Source organism: Belonocnema kinseyi, chromosome 4 (genome assembly GCF_010883055.1).
Source record: "Belonocnema kinseyi isolate 2016_QV_RU_SX_M_011 chromosome 4, B_treatae_v1, whole genome shotgun sequence".
Taxonomy (NCBI): Eukaryota; Metazoa; Arthropoda; class Insecta; order Hymenoptera; family Cynipidae; genus Belonocnema; species Belonocnema kinseyi.
Window position 1 is genome coordinate 76,877,868 of NC_046660.1, and position 9,031 is coordinate 76,886,898.

Sequence of the window (9,031 nt, forward strand, 5' to 3'; positions counted from 1 at the left end):
TTGTTAAAAATTAATTTTTTCTTTTTGAATATTTATCATTGTAGTTGTAAATTTATCTATTTTTGTGAAAATATAACAATTTTGATGAAAATAATTTTTTTTGTTTGAAAATTGAACTATTTTGGTAAAAAATTTAATTTTTGAAAATTAATTTTGTGCATATACAATGAAATTATATTTTGTTTTGCAACATCAAACACTACATTGTTTGATAAAAATTTTAATTTTTTCGTTAACAATTTTCGATGTGACTAAAAGTTGAATTGTTTTCTAAAATCTCATTTTTTGAATCTATTTCGTGAAAAATTCAACTTTTCAGTAGAAAGTTGAATTATTTAGGTCAAAATTTACTACTTGGTTAAAAATCCATATTTGATGACAGATTCGTCATTTTAGTTGAAAATACGTATTTTTTGGTATAAAATTAGTATTTTTATTGAAAATTTAGTAATTTTATTAGAAATGCATCTATCTGAATCAAAATGCAGTATGTTTTACTGGAAATCTGAAGACTTTGAAGCCTATCGAATTGAAATGAACATTATTATCCATCATACTGTCATTTAAATGTCTTTATTTCTCCAGTTTTTAAATTATTTTGACCTGTAAAACCTTTTACGAATACATTTGAAATTTTTTTGGCTTTATCTTTGAGGGAGGAGGGGGCGCTTCAATAAAAAAAGGTTTATAGCTAGAAATTTGAAACATGTTAGGCCTTTAAAAAATTGAACAATTTTTAATAAGATTCCGAAGTTTTTTGGTTCTAAATGAATTTCTAGATACGAGGGTCGATATGGTAGGCTCCGTTCTACAGCAGCATTTGATTTTAATCGAAATTACTGAATATCCCTTTCAATCTCTATGTTACGACGTAACGCATATACTTTCTTTAATAAAACGGTTGAGTTTAAGAAGAAACGAAGAGAAGATTTAACTTAAAAATAAGAAAACTTTCTCAAAGAAAGTATTTTTCCGAATGAATTGAATTGGAATTGATGCAATCCACTTGGCAAGCAACTTACTGCATATATATTCTAGACCTTACCCCATTCTAGACCTTACCCCATACTCTCTGGAACACGAGCCTCTTGAAAACGAAGACGAAAGTTACGAGAACCTCATTTTCTACGGAAAAAAAACCTAGCTGCTCAGACTTCACGTAAGATGAGCTTTCATGCGGAAATCAACATGCTAACAACCCCCAACTTTTTTTTTTAATCAAATAAAAATAAAAGAAAATAATTTTATTAAAAACTTCGTTCCGCAAAGTATTTTTTATCGAGTTCTGGATAACATTTTTTTTTTTGATAAAAATGAATATTTTAAAATAGAATATATGAATTTTTAGTAAATATTCTATTGAGTTAAAATGTGCCATCGAAGATTGATTCTTTTTTTATCGACAGGTATGACTGTACCATAAAAGCAACGGGTCGTTACTTTTGCGATTTTTTGGGGAGTGTGGATAATATTCACATGCAAATGAGATTTACATACCCAAAAATGAAAAGCCCTTCTATGTATATGACTCACGTGGATCCACATGGAGTGATATTAGTTTACAGAAGCACGAGACAAGGTTTCACGCATTATTTCATGGGTAAGAAACTTAATTTTATAATTTCATGAAATTTTTATGTTAGGTCCACAATTTAATTCGGCACCTTTATTTTTATGTCTTCTAGTTCTTAATCAAACTTTAATTTTTTCCTCTTTTGAGGTAGTTTTAAAGGTCAAAGATTAAGCTTTAAAACACAACATAATAGTTGGTAGCCCTGCGAACTTAACCTCAAAAATCATTAGCCCGAAAAGGAGCATTTGAGACACTGCATGCTTTTTGCAACTAATTTCGGTCAAATCAGCTGCATTTTTTCAATTGGAATGCAAAAATAATTTATTTCAAATTTTCCTTGTCGGGCGGCATTTTATTTACGAATTATTTTTTAGGTTAAGTCAGCAGAGCCACCACATATTATATTAAGCAAACCAGATTTTTTACCCTGATAAATTCTGGAAACTTTGGCTAAATATCCTGTTACGATTTTTATTCAACTTACAAGGGAAACCTACACCCTTCGAATTTTTTAATTTGTTCAAACTTCTCCCAGTATCTTTCAATCATTACCAAACTTATAATATGCTAAAGTAATAAAATGCACTTTCAGCCATCTTTGAGAAAAAAATGGACAGCTATACGAGAATCTTTCAATTCCCGGTTAGATTAGGCGTTAGAATTCCGAATTTGCAACAAGAAAGTCCGGGCTCGACTCCTCCTGTGGGCATTTTCTGTCATTTCTTTGTCATTATTATTATTTTAAATTTTTTTATATTATTTTATTTTTTTAATTATTTTATTTATTATTATTATTTGTTTTTTATTATTATTATTTATTATGACATTAATATTATTATTTTTTTGAAAAACATTTCTGTGTGGAAATGTTGTCACAGGCTTATACTGCCCAACATGTCGAAGGCATTTTTGGCAATCATGCAATCAAGTGATCTGATGAGAGCAGTCTGCCCAGACATATTGAAGAAAGCCTGGTTTTTATCCCATCATTGACGGACTGGGTTGCAGTCAAGTACACGATGAGGGGGACCTACAGCTTAAGGTGGGTTCCGAACCACCAGAACCTCGGTAAAGGTACATTGAAAAATTTCTAGAGGTACCGGCTCAGGGATCGAACCCCGGACCTCTGAGGTGAAGTCCGAGGGTCTAACCAACTGAGCCACCGAGGCTCTTTATTATTATTTTTTATTTATTTATTCATTATTATATTTATTTATTATTATGATTATTATTATTACACCATTAAGCCATTTCCCTTTCGGGGTAGGCGTGACTCACTCGGTGGGGAAAGGAGTAATGTGAGGAAGGGATAGAGAATTTTCAGATTGATCGAGAATTCTCGTGTATTTATGTAAATAACACGTTCGTTCCGCAACACTGCTCCGACCCAGGTTGCTGATCAATCTCTCTAGCAATCACCCTAGTGAAGATCCTCACTAAGTCGTTATATAAGGTCCCCATTTGGCTCCATTAGTGGCCAAGGTCTTTTGTTTCAGGCACCATTCACTCTACTGACACTCTTTTTATTAACTATTTGCCGCCATACTTTCCTGTCCTGGCATACTTCTCTAGCTTCTTTTATGTCCATGCATTTTTTCATGCAGGCTCTCGTGTTTCTGCTAGCCTCTCTTCTGCAAACATTATTTTAGAATTATCTCGTTACTTACTTTGTCCATCAGAGTTTTCCCGCATATTATGCGCATGAATCTCATGTCAATTGCATTAACTTTACTCTTATCTTTTCCTTGATAAGTCCATCTCTCGCCACCGTATAGTACAATCGGTACAAATATAAAATTATGTATTACCATTTTAGCTTTATTTGATATATTTTTACTTCTGATAAGGGGACCTGATCTACCAATAACCTTCTTACCTTTGTTTATGCGTCTATCTAATTCCACATCTAGCTTTCCGTCCCTAGTAAATAAGCTACCAAGGTATACGAACGTATCAACTTGTTCAATTCTCTCATCATTTAATAAAATATTGCATTGTCTTTTCTCTGTTTAAAAATTGTAATAAACCAATAAATTTACTTAAATAAAGTCAAAATATTATAAACATTTTTTTTATATTCAAAAATTGTTCGTTTTTTCAACCTTTTATCACTTTTGAACAAAATATTTCAAGGATAAGTCAGTGCTGCGACATCCTTGAAAAATTCAGATTCCTTATCCAATTTTTTATAATAAACTACTCATTTCACAATTTATATAATATTATACACTACTCATTACTATTAGTTCAAACTATGAATATTATAGTAATAATAGATAATTACTTTTATTTATATTCCATTTGTATATTATTTTATTTTATTATTTCTTTGTACTCAAATGTTCATCTTATTTCTGTTATACTGTTTTTAAATAAATAAAAATGGCAAAAAATCCCGGCAACAGGAATCGAGCCTGTACTTTTCGGTTATAAATTCAGGACGCCCAACAGTGGTCTAGAAATTGATTTTCGTTAACAAATTCAAAGTTCTTTTTTAAAAAATAATAATCTGCAACTCTACGCATAGGCACCAATATAATTAAAATAAATTGTTTAAGCAACAATTTTATTATTATAAACAATTTTTACAAACAAATCTATCAAAATATATAATTTATCTAAGATTTCTGGGATTAAGTATTTTTACTACCTACAAAATAATTTGTAAATACTTCAAAATTTTAATTTTGATCCACAAATGATTTGAACAATTGCGTTATATTCATATATCTATAAAGAAAAAATATTTTCTTTTCAGAAGAAGATAATAAATTCAATTATTATTAGGAAATTGTACATGTTGAAAATTATTTTATATTCGGATTTTGAAAGATTAAATCTGATTTCAGGCATTGTTTTGAAGCACTCCTTTCAAACTGGTTTAAAACATATTTATAAATGGCATAGTTGACATAATAACGATTCGAATTGTTGAATATAAATTAACCTGTTTAGCTAAATAACATAAACTAATTCGCAGAAAGTTTTATTAAGAAATTATATTTTTATGCATTAACATTGATTACTAATGATTTTTTTTTATACTTTATGAACATCCATTTCTGGATCACTATGCGCTACCGCTTGATAAACCGGGAGTTGAAAGCCTCTTGCATCATGTATCTAATTACTTTAGCATATTACAAGTATGATAATGACCTATTACTGAGAGGGGTATGAATCCACGCTAAATTCCAAAGGGTTCAGGTTTCCCTGGTTAATTTCATAGTAGAGTCATCATTGATATTTTTAATACATTTTTGAAAGAATTTTAAACAAACATAAACTAATGCAATTTAAGACGATGAAAAATTGACCTATTTTGCAACTTTTGATTTTTTTTGGAATTGAAATTTAGAAATTTTTCTAATTTATAAAACTGTTTAAAACTTTAATGATTTAGTTCAAAATGTTCTTTTCTTTTGATGTTTCTCAAAACAATCCTAATAGAAGAAGATTTTACCAGGTCAACTTTACCAGATTGCAGAAGAGCTTTATGAAACTAGTTTGGATATTAGAGTGCTCGAAAGTTCGACCAATATCCCAGGTTCCCGAAGCGTAAAGGTTATTTTTCGAATTGATTTTGACAATCGCGAATATGTGAGTAAATATAATAGAAATATATTTGATAAAATCGAAAGAGTTTTACCTCTTTTATTGTAGGCACGTTTCTTAATTTTGTAGCTAAATTATCATATTAAAATACATTATTCAATTTAAAGTAGGAGAGAGTGGTCCTAAGTTGGCACAGTAAGATTTTTCGTCTATAATAGATCCTTTATCTACAATTCTATGTGGTTCGGGGCAGTGTAGAGTGATTTTTGCGGTGGCAATGCAGCACAAAGTGAAGAACTCGATTTTCGCTATTTCTCAAAATAGTTGTACTAAGCCGGCTACCCCTGGTCCTGAGTCGGCACATAATTTTTTCCGCTCAAATTCAAGAAAAAGTGTAGGTTATGCAAGTCTCAGTAGGAAATGTACAAATTTAAGCCATTTACAATAAAAAAAACATGTAAAATATTGCCGAAAATAGAATCAATGAAAATTCAATGAGAAAGCACAGAAAATAAAATGACACCTACCAGAGACAAGCAGCATGCAGCTAAAGCACACTCAAACTGACAAAAAACCAAGAGACGAGTGACATGGAATTGAAACATAACAAAACAAAATAACACACAAATAACAACAAAAGTCACTCAAAAAAGTTGCCGACTCAGGACCACCTGTTTGGTTCCGACTCGAGACCACTACGAATGTTTACAAATGTCATGCTATTACGCATACAAAACAAATCCGAATTAAAAATCGACTTGATCATGCGAAAGCACACAGAACACAAAAACCAACGCTTTTAATCGATTGCACTTTTCAAAATATTTACACACCTGGAGCTGCTCTACAAGAATGGAAGGAAATGGAATTCCATTTGCATGCAAAATTTATACCCCGCTCACGCTGTCAAGCGAAAACTACAGAGACAATTGTCGGCTTAATACACAGTGCCAACTTAGGACCACTAGAGAAGTCCTTATTTACTCTTGGTGGATTTTTTTTCTCGAATTTTTTTGATCTCATCCCCCAATTTTTTGGAATGATCAAAAGAATGATCTCCACCGAATTTAAGCGAAATAGGTTAATATTAACATGTGCCCCAAAGAACTCAAAGTTTCTCATGCAATGAAGAATGGCAAAAGTACCGTAAAATTAAAAATTCAGATCATTGTTTATATTTCATCGGGATCCCTTGGTTCTGCACAATTATGATCTTTAGACAATGTTTAAAAAATATATCTGCACGAAAACTTTCTTTCTTAAAAATTACAAAATGTCAGACCAGATTTATTTATTAGAAAGCACGTGATGTCAATTAAAATTCAACACTTTTAAAACATTCAAGATGCCTGCATATTGTTTTTTAATTTGAAAACTTTTGACCGAATAGTCAGAAATGTTGTTTTTTTGTTGTTATTTTATCAGCCAACCTTTTAAACTTTTGAAAAATGTTAAGTTTTGAGAATCACTCAATTTTTTCCGAAAATGTATTTCATATTTTGTTTAAATTTATAAAAATTATGTCACTTTTTAAAAATAGTGATGAGGCGCTATTTTTACTTCAGTGAAAATTTCGAAATCTACTTCCAAACATAAACTTTGTAACAATACAATTGATTTTTCTTCGAAATTTCAAGATCTTTGGACGAAACGCTTAGAAAATACAAGTTTTTAAGTATTTCATCAGGCGCAATTTTAAATTTGTTTAAATTTTGACTTTAATGCATTACGAAATATGTTTCTTTGCAATAATGTAGCCTTCCAATTGTTTTATTTGTCGCCATGTACTTTCTAATAAATAAATTTTCCTCTTGTGAGAATTTAACGATATTTTGTTATTAATTGTGGAAATGGTAATTTTTGTTTGAGTTTAAAGGTCCGCCATTGTGTAAATTACCAGAAAAAAATTTCGCTTAGATATATTTTTTCAAAATAGTCTAGAGATCATAATTTTACAGACCTGAAGGATTCCGATGAAATATAAAAAATTACCTGCAATTGAACTTATATGGTACTTCTACGCCATGTAAATTGCATGAGAAACTTTGAGTGCTTTGGCCACATGATATTTTTAACTGATTTCGCTCAACTTTAGCGGAGATCATCTTTTTTTGTCATTCCAACAAAATAGGGGTATGAGACAAAGAAGAATCAAAAATTGAAAAATAAGGACTACTCCAAGTACCACTCTGCCCTACTATAATTAATATTAATAAATTAAAATAAATAATAAAATAGCTTCATCGGTTTCATAAAATTCTTAAATTTTAAAGATTTATAAATAAAAAATTTTCAATTCTAGTGGTTTGCAGTTTAAAGTTCTACAATTTTAAAGATGTATAAATAAAAATTCTGAAATTGTGATAATATCAATAATTTAAAAAATCAAAAGAATTTTTAATTTTAAACCTTTCAAATTGATTAAAATTCAAAGGCAAATCATCAACTTTACAGAATATTTTATTGTAAAATTTGAAACTTGTCTAATTTTCCGTTGTAAATTCTCGGAATTGAAAAGTTTTTTATTGTTAAAACATTTACAATTTAACGTTCCATAATTTTAAGGAGTCACAGTTGTAAATTTTTGAATTTTAAAAATGTATTAGGGGCATTTAAATGCAAACGAGCGCACTGCTCAAAAGAAAATTTTCGATTTTCTTCAATTTGTGGTAATTTATAGTACCATATATACTTTGGTGTGCAGAAAATTTTTCAATTAAATGTTTTTTGCAGCAAAACCAAACCAAATAAAGTTGGTAAAGAGCGCATTCGAAAGGAAGTTTTACAAGCTTTACATAGTTGGTAACCATTTTTTTAAAAGCACACGTCCTGTCTCCATAGTTTTTTTAAACTGAATATTTCTTCTTTATTCATAATGTGTCCCCTAAGGGTTTACATGACTTCCATTCCTTACAATCTTTCCGTTTACATCTATATATTTTTTACAATCTTATCCTTTCTATATATACAATTATTTACAACTATTTACATAAAGTCTTATGTCTAGTTCCTTATTTCTATTTCCTGCGATAGCGCAATTTAGGACTTATTAGCAAGCGAGTGAGCGAGCGAACGAAAGCGAGAGTGCAAGCGAGAGAGAGAGAGTATGAGAACGCAAACGCATCTTAGTCTACTTATCTTTTACTTGACCATTACTTACAATTTTCACGCTTCTAATGTAAGCGACTTCCGTTTCCTTTTTCTTTCACTTTCTTTATACCCCCATTTACCTTTTTCACGTGCATTCTTTCATTCGCCCTCATTCGCTCCCCTAGCACCCTCTAACTCCTTCATCCATTCTTCTCCTAATCCATCTTCGCCTAGAATCTTAACCACATTTTCTTGCCAGCTTCCTTTATCTTCCATTCCTCTCCTACATCCTTCCCATACATGCTCCCATGTTTCTTCCTCCCATTCACATATTCTACACCTTCTGTTCTCTTCTTTTTCCCAGTACATCGCCTCCCTTACCTCATTTCCCAGTCTAAATCTTGCTATTCTGGTCCACCTTCTCTCTCCCCATCCCTTTTCTAAATACTTTGGCAGCCTTTCCTTTTTTATCATCTTATACCATTTATTGTATTTCGATTCCTCAATCGCCCCCCATCTTTCTGTTAATTGTGTTTCCCTCTCCCTTTTTTCCAATTCTTCATATTTTACTCCAGTCCCGTCTTCTATTTCTCTATCATTAAAGAACTCCCTCCTTTCTTCTTCCCACCTCGGTAATTCGATCGCCCTCCTTCTCCTCTCTTCTACCTCCATCAAACACTTTCTCGCCAACTTCCCTCCCTTTCCCTCCCACAGCTTTGTCTCAAATTTCCATGCCCTCTTACCCGCTCTAATACTTAACTTATCCCTTTGCGCTTCTTCTCTCGCCATATATCCTGGCGTCCTCCAGTCTGC

At 31.2% G+C, this 9,031-nt stretch overlaps 1 protein-coding gene across 1 annotated transcript in view; it reads left to right on the forward strand.

The window, feature by feature from the left end:
• LOC117170967 (soluble guanylate cyclase 89Db-like) overlaps positions 1-9,031 on the forward strand; it is a 154,223-nt gene that overhangs the window by 52,288 nt on the left and 92,904 nt on the right. Inside the window, exons 3-4 of the mRNA XM_033358009.1 lie at positions 1,407-1,600; positions 5,040-5,173. Coding sequence (XP_033213900.1) covers positions 1,407-1,600; positions 5,040-5,173 — 328 coding nt within the window. The remainder of the gene's footprint in view (positions 1-1,406; positions 1,601-5,039; positions 5,174-9,031) is intronic.